The following is a 14,472-nucleotide window of genomic DNA, read 5'->3' on the forward strand; positions in this document are numbered from 1 at the left end:
ATAGGGGCGTTCAGAGTTGCTGCTCATAGGAAGGCAGCTATGGGCGTCTTTGTGTAGCTTTCGGTTGAGAGCAGCACTGAGGGAAATTGTAGGCTATCTGAGAAAGAGGCCAACTTGGGACAGTGGCATGAAAGTAAAAGAAAGACTTGCATCCATTCATGCCTTTCATGATGCTAGGGCTTCCCAAAACCCTTTTGAAAAATACTTCATTAGCCATAGTGTAGTCACTGTTGTAATGTAGCCAATGCTGCTGCCTATTTGTATACTGCAAGCTCCCACAAGTATCAATGTGATAATGACCAGATAATCTGTGTTTTGGAATACTGATTGAGGAATAAATATTAACTGGGACATGGTGGATGTGTCCCTTGCTCTTCTTCAAAATAGTGCCTTGAGGTCTCATATGTCCACTTGGGAGAACAAATGGGGCTTCCAACAGCCAAGTTCTCCCTCAACTCTGCACTAAAGTATCCTGGGATGGGACTTGAACCCACAACTTTCTGACGAAGGCCAAATTGCTACCAAATGAGCCACTGCTAATGGTGTGGAAAGTTGAAGAATGTGGGAAGCTTGCCGTGGAGATTTGAGGGAGCTAAGTATCGGTGGGAGGGGATGAAGGATGAATAAAGAAAAATAATGTAAAGGGGAATGGAAGTGATTGGCTTCACTCTGGAGCGATTGCGAAAGCAACTTTAAGCTGACATAGAGATAAAAGCAGAAAACTGCGGATGCTGGAAATCCAAAACAGAAACAGAAATACCTGGAAAAACTCAGCAGGTCTGGCAGCATCGGCAGAGAAGAGCACAGTTGACGTTTCGAGTCCTCATGACCCTTCAACAGTTCAGAACTGTTGAACGGTCATGAGGACTCGAAACGTCAGCTGTGCTGTTCTCCGCTGATGCTGCCAGACCTGCTGAGTTTTTCCAGGTGTTTCTGTTTCTGTTTTTGTTTTAAGCTGACATACATTCAAATGACATTTTTGAAATCTGTTTAGTAATATTGCCACTGATTCCTTTGCAGAGTCTCCACTTTATTCTTCTTGCTCTCCCCTAGTTCAGCTCTCTTTTCCTAATGCCTACTTGATAAGCGATTGGTGACATTACACAAAAGATGTTATATAGATCCAGCAGCATCTGTGAAGAGGACAAGTTCTAACAAAGGGTGCAAACCTGGTCTGCTGAGTGTTTCCAGCATCTGCAGTACTTCGTTCACATAAATGTTCTTCCTATTCCTCTTCCTTATCACTGGGGCTTTGATACTTAGAAATTTTGTGTAGCCCTTTGAAAAGTTGGTGAGAGAGGTTAAACAGGGTATGTTAAAAGAATATTTATTTATTCCTTCTTGATTATTCACCTGAATCGGAAGGTTTCACTCTCCCCATTTTCACCTGTTTTCTGGACCTCAGGACTAACCTGAAGATAGGTGTTTTCTCAAGGAGAGGAAATAACTGAGTTACCCCTTGCTTTGGAACTTTAAAGAGGTTGCGGAAAAGATTTATGAATGGTTTCGGTCAGGTGGTTAGATTGGAGAAGTTGGACTGGGTCTCCTTCCAGAATACCTTGATTGAGGTATTCAAAATTATGCAGAGTAAATGGAAACTATTCCCTTTGGCAGAAGGGTCAGGAATAGGAGGACGTTGATCTTAAGGTGATCAACAAAAGAACAAACTGCAACACGCAGAAAATCCTTTTTGTGCGCCAAATAATTAGAATGTGGAATACGCTGCCTGTGAGAGGGGTGGAGGCTGTTTCAATTGTGGCTTTCAAAAGGATATTGGCTATTATCTGAAGAGAGAAAATTTGCAGGGCTATGGGGAAAAATGTGGGGAATGGACTGGCTGAGTTGCTATTGTGAAGAGTAAGCACAGATGGGCTGGGCTGATTGCTCTCCTGTGCTGTAACCATCCTATTACATAGCAACAGGAGTAGACCATTCTGCCCCTTGAACCTGTTTTAAAATTTGCTGAAATCATGGCTGATCTGTGTCACTTTCAAACAGTCTTGGGCGAGGAAGAGAGAAGTTCATTGTGGTCTGAAATATGATTGAGTTCCATTGTATGGACTGAAATTGAATTTTATATTAACTATGGAGTTCTATTGGAAATGCGTTGACGTTTGTCTGTTGTGCTTTAGTTTAGGTCTCATTTCAGACTCGTTCCACATGTTCTTTGACTGTACAGCTCTTCTGGCTGGACTGGCAGCATCTGTGATCTCCAGATGGAGGTCGAATGATACCTTTTCCTATGGGTAAGAGCAAGTGGGCTTATTAACGTTAAATTGAATAGCGATACCTATATTCGGCAGTCAAGCCTTCCTCCTGTTTTCCCTCCAGCTGATGATTGGCTTTTAGGATGATTGCCGCATTGCTAGCTCTTAACAGAATGAAACACAAACTAGCTGAAAGTTTGTTTTAATCTCCTGAATAAATTTTAAGCTCTCCCTTGCATCTCTGCAAAAGCCATTAACCTGTTGATTTTTGTTTTTATTTGTCTGAAGTAAAACAGAAATTTGACATTATTTCTCCCCCCCCCCCCACCACCACCACCACCACCACCACCACCACCACCACCCCCACCACCACCACCACCACCACCACCCCCACCACCACCACCACCACCACCACCCCATTTGGGTTCTATGAGCATCACAAATAACACAATGTGACAGATCCTTTGCTTTTTTTCTGTAACATTTTAATTTTGCTTGGGGGTTTCAGTTTGATGCTATTATTAATATGCTAATGTGATCTATTCAAGTTTGGGATCAAGAAATGGTTAAATTTAGTAGACAAACTGGAAACGCCTTTACTCTAAATTAAAACATAACCCAAAGTCAACATTATGTTGATGATTGCATTATGATTGTGACAATGCAAACAATGTGTAGATATCTGAATGTACAGATTCAGCTATATCATCAGAAGAAGAATTACAAAATGGGCAATTGGAGCAAGACGCATAATTGTTTACACTCTATTTTTAACAGTTGTGTTTACTGATTTTGAAGAAACCAGTTGATCCTCCTGGTCATGTGGTAGCAAGGTGTTATCCATTTCCTTCACCTGCATCTTGTTTCCTTTGGCAGATATGTGCGAGCAGAAGTTTTGGCTGGATTTGTGAATGGATTATTTCTGATCTTCACAGCCTTCTTCATTTTCTCAGAAGGAATAGAGGTTGGTTGACTGTATGTCAGCTGAGGGATTTCACTCCCAGCAAATTACACTCTGTTCCTGAAAGGAATACATTGATAGTCAGATCTGAATTGTAACCGAAGATTGTGAATGTCTGTTTGATTTATATGGAATTTACAACAGTTGCTTGGTGAAGGGTTCTTTGCTGGGTATTTCTAGATTTTAAAAATAATTTTTGATGACGTGTGCAATAGAAAAGGCAGCTCATACCTCACTGTACAGATTCAGTTGCATCATCTTCAGAAGTGACCTCCATTTTTCTTTGCTCCCACTTTTCTCTCTCGAAGACATTACCTCCTTTCTTCTGAGCATATGCTCCCTGTAGTACTTCAGTTTTCTTTTTGACCTTACACAGCAATTGCCAGTGAGCTTTTCGATTGCAACATCCATCACAGCCAAGCCCAATTCCTAATGCATCTGTGTGCTCATGGTGTCGGCAGTAGTTACTGAATAAGAACCTTAAGCTGAAACCCTGGTTGATTTTTCTCCACACCAACATTCTGGCATCTTGAGAATCCCAAATTTTAACTGCTCCATCATTGTTGCCTTGACCCTAAGCACTGGACTTCACCCCCGAAACCATTCCTCTCCTACTCTCTTTCTTCCTGTAAGATGCTCCTTAAAACCTACCTCACTGACCAAGTTTTGCCCATCTGCACTTAAAACCACTTCGTGTCTCCCATGTTGTTACAGGGGAAGGTGTAGGCTCATCGGATGTTCACTGATGCCTTTGGGAAGGTTGTCCAGATTAGTTTGTAATGTCTCTCCTGACAATGAAGCAACCCCTTCCTCTCTATGTCCTGTAGGAGGTAGACTGCTCCAAAAGAAAATGTATCCTGGTTACAGTACAGTGGTTACAAATAGTTGAAATAGCCAATCTTAGGGAGACAAGTTGAAGAGGAGAAGGTCAGCTTGAAGAAATAAGAGCAGGATACACTTTCTTTTGGAGCGGTCTACTTCATGCAGGACATAGAGCAGAAGGGGTTGTTATGCTGTCAAGAGAGACATTACAAACAATCTGGACAACCTTCCCAAAGGCATCAGTGAACACCCGATGAACCTACACTTTCCCCTGCAACAACAGGGGAGACATGAAGTAGTTATAAGTGCAGATGGGCAAAAAACTGGTCAGCGAGGTAGGTTTTAAGGAGCATCTTAAAGGAAGACAGAGCGTAGGAGAGGAATGGTTTACGGAGCGAATTCCAGTTTTTAGGACCAAGGCAACAATGATAGAGCAGTTAAAATTTGTGATTCTTAAGATGGCAGAATTAGATGAGTGCAGATATCTTCGGGGAGGGGGTGTGTTTATTGGACTGGAGGAGATTACAGGGATGGAGAGGGTATGAGATCATAAAGGATTTGAAAGCGAGGATGAGGCGTTGCTTGACCAAGAGCTGGTGTAAATTAATAGCCGTGGCTTAATGGATGAACAGAACTTTATGTGAGTAAGGACATGGGCAGCAGAGTTTTGGATGACCTCAAGTTTACAGAGGGTGGTATGTGGGAGGCTAGCCAGCAGTGTGTTGGAATAATTAAGTGTAGAGGTAACAAAGACACAGGTGAGGCTTTTGACAGCAGATGAGCTGAGGCAGGGGTGGAGTTGGACAAACTTATGAACGTTCAAATAGGCAGCCATAGTGATGGCAGGATATGTGGTTGGAAGCTCATCTGAATTGGATATGACACCAGGGTTGTGAACAGTCTGATCTAGCTTAAGAAAGTTACCAGGGAGAGGGATGGAGACCAAAAACAATGGTTTTGGCCTCCCTGATTATTAAATGGCGGAAATTTCTCATATCCAGTAATGGCAGTCAAACAAGCAGTGTGGTAATTTAAAGACAGTGAAGAGAAGTGATAATGTGGTAGAGCTGGGTGTCATCAGTGTACATATGACAATAAAATAAAGCCTTTAACAACATTGCTAGAAAACACAACTACTACTTTCTGATGCAGAATTTTTCTAGTGTTTTGTCAGTCGGTTTGCAAACAAAAAAAAAACCCTTTTCTCCCAAAAGTAAATAATAAAGGCCTTTATACATTCCTGACTGCAGTTGAATGGTATTTGAATTGAACCCAGTGTAGCAACATGCTAGAAATCGGACATTCTTAATATGGAATGGAACTTATGCCCCCTCTCATTCTTCTATCTATCAGACTGTATCAACCTTTAGTTTCCTTTCATCTCGGATTATTTTTCTTTCAGAGAGCCCTGGAACCCCCTGAAGTACATCACGACCGGCTGCTGTCTATTTCTGTGCTTGGGTTTCTTGTGAATTTGGTTGGCATTTTTGTATTTAAACACGGTGGCCATGGACATTCTCATGATGGTGGTAAGGGAACAGTTCTGTTAACTTGCAGGTAGCCTGCAAGTGTTCAAATTGTTAGTTTCTTTGAGTAGGTAAAGACACTATCATGGGAAGGAACATTTTCGAGAGACACTAGTAAATGGAGTTACTTTCAGTCTGAAGTGTTTAGTTATATTTAATATTTTAGAAACAACAATTTGTCAGTTCTGACTTGCTCAAGTTCCTGCATTTTCTCTTAATTTTCCATCTCATGCCCCAGACCCCATCCCCAACCAAATGGGGTAAAAACATAGCTCAGAATCAGCAAATTAGATGTGCTGATTTTTGCTGGCCTAAGCTTGCACAGATATCTACATCCTTTGCTTGAGTTATTTGTGAACGAGCCAGGTCAGAAAATGTTAACAGGTTTTTTTGACTGTCAGGGCATCACACCCAATCAACTTGCTGCTCTCATTGACAAAACTTCAATGTTACTCATACTTCAATGTTACTTACACATGTCCCAGAAAACTAGCAAAGATGCTTTGGGGGCAGTGTTAAACTAACCTATCTGTTTGAAACTAGGGTGGGGGTATGTGTAAAAATGGCATTTCATCTCACCTTGTGGGTTTTCCACTTGATGAGTTGGGTTAAAATGACCCCTTTTTGTTTCCATCGTCGAGTGCCAACTGTCATCTTGGAATAAAGAGAGTGGCCAAAGAGGGGTGCCAATCAAGCAGGCTGCTTTGTCCTGAATGGTGTCAAGCTTCTTGAGTTTGAAGCTCCATTGTCCAAGCAAGTAGAGTATTCCATCACACTCCTGACTTGTGCTTTTATAGATGGTGAACAGGCTTTGGGGAGTCAGGAAGTGAGTTACTTACAGCAGAATTTCCATCCCCTGACCTGTTCTTGTAGCCCCACAGTATTTATATGGCTGGTCCAGTTCAGTTTCTGGTCAGTAATAACCCCAGGATGTTGTGATAAAGAAGGATTCAGCAATTGAGTGTCAAGGGGAAATGGTTAGATTCTCTCTTGCTGGAGATGGTTATTGTCTGGCATGTGTGATGCAAATGTTGCTTGCCACTGAACTTCGTCAATGACTTTCTCTCCATAAGGTCAGAAGTAGGATTGTTCACAGATGATTGCACAATATTCAGCACCATTTGTGACTCCCTGGATACTGAGGCAGTCTGTGTCCATATGCAGCTAGACTTGGACAATACCCAGATTTGGGCTGACAAGTGGCAAGTAACTTGCGCATCATACAAGTGCCAGACAATGATCATCTCCAACAAGGGAGTATCTAACCATCGTCCCTTGCGTTACCTCCTCTGTCAACTTCCTAGGGTTATCATTGACCAGAAACTGAACTGGGCCAGCCTTAAAAATACTGTGGGGCTACAAGAACAGGTCAAAGGCTAGGAATTCTGCAGTGAGTAACTCACCACATGATTCCCCAAAGCCTGTCCAACACCTACAGGCACAAGTCAGGAGCTTGATGGAATCCTCTTCATTTGTCTGGATGAGTGCAGCTCCAACACCACTCAAGAAGCTTGACACCATCCAGGACAAAGCAGCCACTTGTTTGGCATCCTAACCACCATTTTAAACGTTCACTTCCTCTGCCACCAATGCACAATGGCAGCAGTGTGTGCCATCTATAAGATGCCCTGCAGCAACTCACCAAGGCTCTTTTACAGCACCTTCTAAACCAGCAACCTCTAACATCTTGAAGGACAGGGGCAGCAGATGCTTGGGAACACCACCATCTGCAAGTTCCCTCGCAAGCCATACACCATCCTTACTTGGAACTATATCATGTTCCTTCACTGTTGCTGGTGAAAATCCTGGAACTCCCTAACGGGGGCTGCAGTAATTCAAGAAAGCAGCTCACCACCACCTTCTCTAAGGTTGTTAGGGGTGGGCAATAAATGCTGGCCTGTCCAGTGGTGCCCACATCTTGTCAACAAATAAATAAAAACAAGCAGGCACCAGACCTGACTGCCATCCTGTTATGATTCTCCCTCTACTTTGGCCTTTGTTCCTGTGAGAGAGTTGCTGACCAGCATTTGACTCCTTTTCCAATGAATTGTACCATCTAACCAGAGAGTTATGCACCTTTGTAATGTATATGTGGCAAAAAGGGGGTTTCAATGAGAATTGTATAGTGGCATCAGATGAGTTTTGCTGCGTAAATTGTTGAAAGTGACATATTCAAAAGGGTATCATCATCCAGAATTGGTAGCCTACTTGTAAAATGGAAGTATTTCTCAAAGGCAACAGGATGTTGATGATATAACAATTAATTGGAATTTATACTTGAGTCTGAGACAATCCATACTGTAGTGCATTGATACACTAATATGTGATAAGATGTACATTTACCTCAACCATTCAAGATGCAGAAGGGTGAGAGGTGCAAGGGAGATGTGGGGGAGAATTTTTTTTACGCAGTGAGTCGTAAATACCTGGAAAACTCTGCCTATGAGTGTGATGGAAGTGGAGATGATGAATGACTTCAAAAGGAAATTGGACAGGCCCCTGAGGAAAATAAACTTGCAGAGCTACAGGGATAGAGTGGGGAAATGGGGCTGACTGGATTGGTCCACAGAGAGCCAACATGGACTCGGTGGGCTGAATGGTCTCCTGTGTAATGATTTTTTATCAATCTTTGACATTTCATGTGCTCTTGGCCTGAGTTTTGCATTTACACATTGTGCCACTAGGAGGAGCCCCAGACTTAAACCTCAGTAAAATACTTTCCCTTGAGGGAGTGAAATAAGACTCCTTGTTCCTTCTCCCATACAAATGTTAGTATTCCATTCCACTGACATCTTCCCTGGCAGGTATTCCCTTTCCACTCTTAATCTTCCTTTTTGTTTATTGTACACAGTTAAAATCAGTAATTTACTTGAAATGTAAATCTGCTTTCAATCAATCCATAAGATCATAAATAGCAGCAGGAGTAGGCCATGTAGTGCATCAAGCCTACTCCAGTATTGAGTAAGATCATGACTCATCTCATTGTGGCCTTACCCCTGCTTTCCTACCAAGCTTTGACTCCCTTGTAGATCAAAATCTATCTAACTCGGCCTTGCGCATATTCAATGACCCAGGCTCCACTGCTCTGTAGAAGAGAATTCCAAAGACTGATGACTATCAGAGAAGAAATTCCTCCTCATTCTGTCTTAAATTGGAGACCCCTTATTTTAAAATTGTGGTCCCCCCCCAAATTCTAGATTCTCCCATAAGAGGAAACATCCCAACTTCCACCCTGTCAAGCATCCTTGGAATCTATATGTTTCAATAAGATCACCTCTCATTGTTATAATTCCAATGAGTATAGGCCCAACCTGCTCAACCTTTCCCCATAAGACAACCCCTTCTTCCCAGGAATCTGTCCAGTGAACCTTCTCTGAACTGCTTCCATTGCAAGTATATCCCTCTGTAAGACCAGCACTGTACAGTACTCTAGGTATCACCAATGCACTGTGGTTGTAGCAAGACTTCCCTATTTTTATACTCCATCCCCCTTGCAATAAAGGCCAATATTCTATCAACATTCGTAATTGCTTGCTGTATCTACATGCTGACTTTTTGTGATTCATGTACAAGGACACCCAGATCATTATATACTGCAGCATTCTGCAATCTCTCTTCATTTAAATAATATCCTGTTTATCTATTGTTCCTGCCAAAGTGGACAACCTCACATTTTCCCACATTATATTCCATCTGCCAAATTTTTCTCCCCTCTCTTAACCTATTTATATCCCTTTGTAGACTTTATATCTTCCTCACATCTTGCTTTCCTACCTACCTTTGTATTGTCAACAAATTTGGCTATATAAGTTGGTCTCTTCATCCAAATCATGAATAAATAGTTGATTCACCAGCACCAATCCCTGTGGCATTCCACTAGTTAGTTTGCCAACATGAAAATGACCCAATTGTCCCAACTCTGTTTCTTGTTAGATATCCATGCTCTATCCATGCTAATATATCACCCCCAACACCATGAGCTGTTATCTTGTACAGTAACCTCATATGTGGCACCTTATCGAATGTCTTTTGGAAATCCAAATGTACAACATCTACTGGTGTCCCTTTACCTACCCTGCTTGTTATGTCATCAGACATATCTAATAAATTTGTCAAACATGATTTCCCTGTCACCAAACCATGTTGATTCTACTCTGCTTGATTTCTTGCTACTACCTCCTTAATTGTAGATTTTTAAAATGTTCCCAATCTTCTGGCCTACCACTAATCTTTGCAGCATTGTATGTCTTTTCTTTCAATTTGATACCATTCTTAACTTACTTAGTTAGCCATCAGTGGTGCCTCCTCCATTTACATAATCTTAGTATCTCCTTAAATATCTGTCATTGCTTCTCTACCATCTACCTTTAACCTATTTTCCTAGTCCACTGTAGCCAACTCTGACTTCATACCCTTGTGGTTGTCTTTATTTAAGTTTACTACTCTAGTTCCACATTTCTCACCCTCATGTTTTGATCATTTACCTAGAAGTTATTAATTAATCTTGTCTTGTTACTCATTTACACATCTAAAATAGCCTGTTCCCTAATTGATTCCAGAATGTTCTGTTCTAAGAAACTGTCCCAAATACACTTTACAAACTCATCCTCCAGGCTACTTTTGCCAATTTGATTAGTCTATTCTATATGAAGATTAAAATTGCCCACAATCATTGTAGCACCTTTCTTATAAGCCCTTGATTTATACTCTGCCCTGCAATGTACTTACTGTTAGGGGGACTATAAATTACTCCCACCAGTAACTTTCCTTTGCTATTTCTTAACTCCGTCCAAACTAATTCTATACCTAGATTCTCTGGCCAAGATCATTTCTCACTTTATAAAAGAGCTATCCCACCTCCTTTTCCTTTCTTCTTCCAAAATGTCAAATACCCTTAAATATTCAGTTCTTATTCCTACCTATGTCTTTGATACCTACATAAACCAGGACAACTGAATTCTTCCCCTCCCCAGATTCTGTTCTTAGACAGCACCTTCCAAACCCATGACCACTACCATCTAGAAGGATGAGGGCAGCAGATGCATGGGAACACCACCACCTGGAAGTTCTCCAAGTCACTTACCATCCTGACTTGGAAATATATTGCCATTCCTTCACTGTCACAGGGTCAAAATCCTGGAACTCCCTTTCTAACAGTACTGTGGGTGTACCTACACCACATGGACTGCAGCAATTCAAGAAGGCTCACCACCCCCACCTCAAGGGCAACTAGGGATGGGCAATAAATGCTGGTCCAGCCAGCAAAGCCCACATCCTGTGAATGAAAAAAAAAGTCCTGAGATGTCCACAACCCTGGCACCAGGCAAGCAACACAGCCTTCTGGACTCAGGCTCTTGGCTGCAGAGAACTCTACCCAACTAACTATTCTGTCCCCTGCTACTATATTCCTTTTCGCTCCCCCACTTGAATGGACTGCTGCAACATTTTGCCGTGGGCAGTTTGCTCATCCTGAATACCTCCCTGTTCTCATCCACACAGCTGTAAGAACATCAAACCTGTTGCACCCAGCAGGGGTTGATGCTTCTCAATTAGTACTTTTTGGATCCCCTTGCCTGCCTCTCTTTCAGCCACACCCTCTTATGCCTGACCATTGCTTAAATGCGGTGTACCTAAGTTAAGGGTTGTGATTGTCTCCTGGAACAAAATATCCAGGTAGCTTTTTCCCAGCTTCATCTATTGCAGTATTCGAAGCTGAGACTCCAGCTCTTCAACTCTGAGCCAAGGTTCCTCATGCTGCAGCCGCTTACTGCAGATGTGTTTGTTGTGGATCATATTGGTTTCCAGAAGCTCCCACATGCTACAGCTGCAACATCTCACCTGCTGTGCCATCTTTATTGTTTATTTAACTAATTAGGTTTCAAGTTTAGAAACAATTATTTGTATTTATTAAGGAGTTTAACTAGTTAAGCTATAAATATAATAAATACTTGTATCTCCTCAGTACCAGTTTAAATAATTGCCCCAGTTTGGAGAAAAAAAGCATTAAAACTCAGGAACCAATCAATCACCTGCTTACCTAATTAGTTCCTCTGAGCTTCAGCTCTCTGGTCTCACTGTCTGCTGCTCCCTCGCTTGGACCACTCCTTTTTGTGTAAAAGACAAAAACAGTTCCTCCTCTCTCAAAATTCCCAAAGTTAAGCACTCTGCCTCACTGCAGTCAGTCAAGCTGCACCTTTGTGCTACTTACTTTCAGCATCTGCAAAACCTCCTCTATTTATACAAGCTGAAATTCTAGAGACCTGATTCAGGCCTAAGATGCAGGTGATCAACATGCCACTTTTTTTTAAACAGATCTGGTAAAGTGACTCCATGTGCTTCCAGATAAAAGCAAAATATTGCAGGTGCTGTAAATATGAAACAAAACCAGAAAATGCTGGGAAAACTCAGCAGATCTGGGAACATCTGTGGAGAGAGAAACAGTTAATGTTTCAGGTCCATATGACTCTTCAGAGCGAAAGAGAAGTAGAAATGTGAAATTTATACTGTTTAAGTGGGGTGGAGCAGGTGAAGATGGATGGAACACCAGCGATAGGTGGGGACAAAGGAGAAATTGACAAAGATGTCGTGAACATAAGGATAAAGGGAGTGTTAATGGTAGTGCTAAGGGCTAATAATGGTGCTGATAGTGGCATAAAGGTAAGAAAGCAGAATAGAACAAGGTAAGCACTGTGTGAAAGAACATGGAACAAGTAACAGATGGCTTTTGGGGATGGTGGTGGGGAAAAAAAGAGAAAATGAGGTGAAAGGGATAAAAGTGGATAAAAAAAAAGGGTTTGAAAGAGGGGTGAGGATAGAGGAGAGAGTTCATGGTCTGAAGTTGAACATAAGAACTAGGAGTAGGCAATTCAGCCCCTCGAACCTGCCCCGCCATTCAATACAATCATGACTGATCTCATTTCGGCCTCAACTCCAATTTCCCACCCTCTCCCCATAACCTTTTAATCCGTTAATAATTAAAAATCTGTCTATCTCCTCAAATTTATTCAGTATCCCAGCATCCACTGCACTCTGTGGCAGTGAATTGCACAGATTCACGACCCTTTGGGAAAAGTAATTCCTCCTCATTTCTGATTTAAATCTACCATCCCTTAGTCTAAAACTATGGCCTATCATTCTAAAATGCCCCACAAAGGGAAACATCCTCTCCACGTCTACTTTTTCTATTCCCTTTAGCATCTTATATACCTCAATTAGATCTCCTCTCATCCTTCTAAGCTTCAGCGAACATAGGCCTAAACTGCTCGGTCTCTCCTCATAAGACAAGCCCCACATCTCTAGAATCAATCTAGTGAACTGCCTGCAAAGCAACTACATCCTTCCTCAAGTAAGGGGACCAAACTGTGCACAGAACTCCAGGTGTGGTCTCACCAATGCCTTGTACAGTTGCAACTACACTTTTCTATTTTTATACTCTATTCCTTTAGCAATAAATGCCAAAATTCCATTTGCCTCCTTTATTACCTGCTGTACCTGCATACTAGCTTTCAGCGATTCATGCACAAGGACACCCAGATCCCTCTGCACTGAAGCATTCTGAAGTTTCTCTCCATTTAAATAACAAGTCGCCTTTTTATTCTTCCGACCAAAATGGATAACCTCACTCTTATCCATGTTAAACTCCATCTGCCAAATTTTGGCCCATTCACCTAACCTGTCCATATCCGTTTGTAAATTTCTTATTTCTTCATTGCAATTTATTTTCCCACCTATTTTGGTGTCATCTGCAAATTTAGCTGTAGTACCTTCTATCCCTGAATCTAAGTCATTAATATCGATTATAAATTGTTGGGGCCCAAGGATCGAACCCTGTGGCACCCCATTAGTTACAGCTTGCCATCCAGAAAAAGACCCATTTATCCCGATTCTCTGCTTTCTGTTGGTTAGCCAATCCTCTATCCAAGCTAATGTATTACCCCTAACTCAGTGTGATCTTATCTTGTGTATTAATCTTTTGTGTGGCACCTTATCAAAGGCTTTCTGTAAGTCCAGATATACTACATCTACAGGATCCCCATTGTCCACTTTGCTTGTCGTATCTTCAAAGAACTCTAGGAAAATAGTCAAACACTATATTTACAGTTCACAAAACCATGCTGACTCTGATGGATTGCATTTTGACTTTCCAACTACCTCATTACTACTTCCTTAGTAATGAATTCCAACAAGTTCCCAATGACAGACCTTAAACTAACTGGTCTATAGTTTCCTACTTTCTGCGCCCCCCCCCTTTTTTTTTTTTGAATAAGGGGCGTTACATTAGTATTTTTCTAATCCACTGGAACCTTTCCTGAACCCAGGGAATTTTGGAATATTATAGCCAATGCATCCACTATCTCCGCTGCCACTTCCTTTGCGCCCCTGGGATGTAGGCCATCAGGTCCTGGGGACTTGTCACCCTTTAATCCCAATAGTTTGCTCAGTACTTTTTCTCCAGTGATGGTGATTGTTCTAAGTTTCTACTTCTCTATACCCTCTGCACTACCTGTTACTATTGGTGTGGTACTAGTGTCCTCCACTGTGAAAACTGAGGCAATATATTGATTAAGTGTCTCTGCCATTTCTGCGTTCCCCACTATTAACTCCACAGTCTCATCCTCCAAGGGACCAACATTCACTTTAGCTACTCTCTTTCCTTTTTTATACTTGTAGAAGCTTTTGCTATCAGTTTTTACATTTTGTGCTAGTTTTCTTTCATAATTTATCTTTGCTCTTTTTATTATATTTTATTATCCCTTTGTTGATCTTTAAAAGTTTCCTAATCTTCCAGCCTGCCACTGACCTTTGCAATTTGGCATGCCTTAGTTTTTGCCTTTAACTTCCTTGCTTAGCCGCGGATGCTTTTTCCCCCCTCTTAACATCTATCTTTCACTTTGGAATGTATTTTACTTGAGAGGAATTGAATATCTCCTTAAATATCTGCCACTGTTCATCAACT

General features: G+C 41.6%; 1 protein-coding gene across 3 annotated transcripts in view; it reads left to right on the top strand.

The window, feature by feature from the left end:
* Positions 1-14,472, top strand: part of slc30a7 (solute carrier family 30 member 7) — a 65,851-nt gene that overhangs the window by 12,263 nt on the left and 39,116 nt on the right. For 2 of the 3 annotated variants that reach the window (XM_041207736.1, XM_041207738.1), the window contains exons 3-5: positions 2,133-2,246; positions 3,084-3,171; positions 5,393-5,519. In XM_041207736.1, the coding sequence (XP_041063670.1) occupies positions 2,133-2,246; positions 3,084-3,171; positions 5,393-5,519 (329 nt within the window). The remainder of the gene's footprint in view (positions 1-2,132; positions 2,247-3,083; positions 3,172-5,392; positions 5,520-14,472) is intronic. The other variant, XM_041207737.1, reaches the window with a different exon arrangement.

Source organism: Carcharodon carcharias, chromosome 16 (assembly GCF_017639515.1).
Source record: "Carcharodon carcharias isolate sCarCar2 chromosome 16, sCarCar2.pri, whole genome shotgun sequence".
Taxonomy (NCBI): domain Eukaryota; kingdom Metazoa; phylum Chordata; class Chondrichthyes; order Lamniformes; family Lamnidae; genus Carcharodon; species Carcharodon carcharias.